General features: G+C 50.0%; 1 protein-coding gene across 1 annotated transcript in view; it reads left to right on the forward strand.

Annotated features, from left to right (window-relative positions):
* EMH_0093220 (uncharacterized protein) overlaps window positions 1-1,082 on the forward strand; it is a gene marked incomplete at both ends in the record, with an annotated part of 1,769 nt that extends 687 nt beyond the window's left edge. The window contains 2 exons of the mRNA XM_013501955.1: window positions 85-549; window positions 682-1,082. Of these exons, the coding sequence (XP_013357409.1) occupies window positions 85-549; window positions 682-1,082 (866 nt within the window). The remainder of the gene's footprint in view (window positions 1-84; window positions 550-681) is intronic.
* Window positions 1,083-1,181: the final 99 nt, after the last annotated feature.

Below are 1,181 nucleotides of genomic sequence, written 5' to 3' on the forward strand. Positions count from 1 at the left end.
ACATGCAGGGTTGGGCAACTGCTCCGTAGGTCCGTCACCTGCCTAGCTTTTACGGCTGTACCCAGCTTGATGCATGCGCTGCAGGCACATTTTTGAGGGTGGAGCTCGAGGAAAGTAAAGCGCTGCCATGGGAGAAAATAGTGCAGACCATGGGAGATGGCGTGTTTAGTACGAAAGCCCATGAGTCTGCAGTGAAGCACCTAAAGAAGAAAGCAGCAAGTTTCCTTGAAATGTTCACACCTTGTGTGGCAGAAGTGGAGGAGGCTTCTGAGCTCCTAATGCCTTCAGAATCAGCGAAAAATAAGCGAAGCCTTCTACGAAGCCTCAAGAAGGCAGTGAAGAGAACAAAAGGGAAGAGACGCGGAGCTACCGGAGAAATGTGCAGAACTTCGGGAGAACTTCAGCAGCTCGTTCGTTTGCTTCTCGTTTGGTGGGTACTCGGCCCTTCATCCAGCGAGCAAACGCAAGAAATGACTGAATCGTTTCAGAGTACTGCAACCACATTCAGGAATGCTCGGTTGGCATTCACATCCCTCATTTTCAACAATGGTGCGCAACGCAGCATTTCGCATACCTTCCGCCACACTGCCCAGTTGTTAAATGATTGCGATCTCGGCCACGCTCAAGCGAAGCCCTAAAGAAAGTGCAAAAGTTCTATTAAGTGCGCATTCCAATTTTCAGGCCACAACCAGGCTAAGGTTGCAATGGAGCTTGTAAAAGCAGGATGTAAAACTAACAAGTTCGTGGTGCCACCTGGCTGGGCCTTGGGGTCTAAGAAAGGCAGACATGGAGCCCGCGAGCTCTCCTTCAAGGACATATCCAAAGATATTATGGCCAGCTTCATGTATACGGAGTCGGCGTTAGGCTCACACGGTGTTGCAGACTGGATTTTGCCGCTGAAGGCAGCGCAACAGCTAGTCGATATCTGCGCCCAGCATCCAGTGGTGCAGCTTGGCGAGTTGCTTTCTACAGATGCAGGCAACGTGATCCTCATGGGGCACCAATGTATAAAGCTTCAAGGTGACACACTACTCCAAATGACTCTTGCATTCAAAATGTTGCATTCACCTGCCTTACCATAGTCACGAATAGCTAACCGGAGCGATGCCGCGCATGACTAGAATCTTTATGTTATTGGGGCTCGGACCGTGCGTACAGACGAAGGCATTAAGCTTATCTCA

Source organism: Eimeria mitis, genomic scaffold (genome assembly GCF_000499745.2).
Source record: "Eimeria mitis Houghton genomic scaffold, Emh_scaff7929, whole genome shotgun sequence".
Taxonomy (NCBI): domain Eukaryota; phylum Apicomplexa; class Conoidasida; order Eucoccidiorida; family Eimeriidae; genus Eimeria; species Eimeria mitis.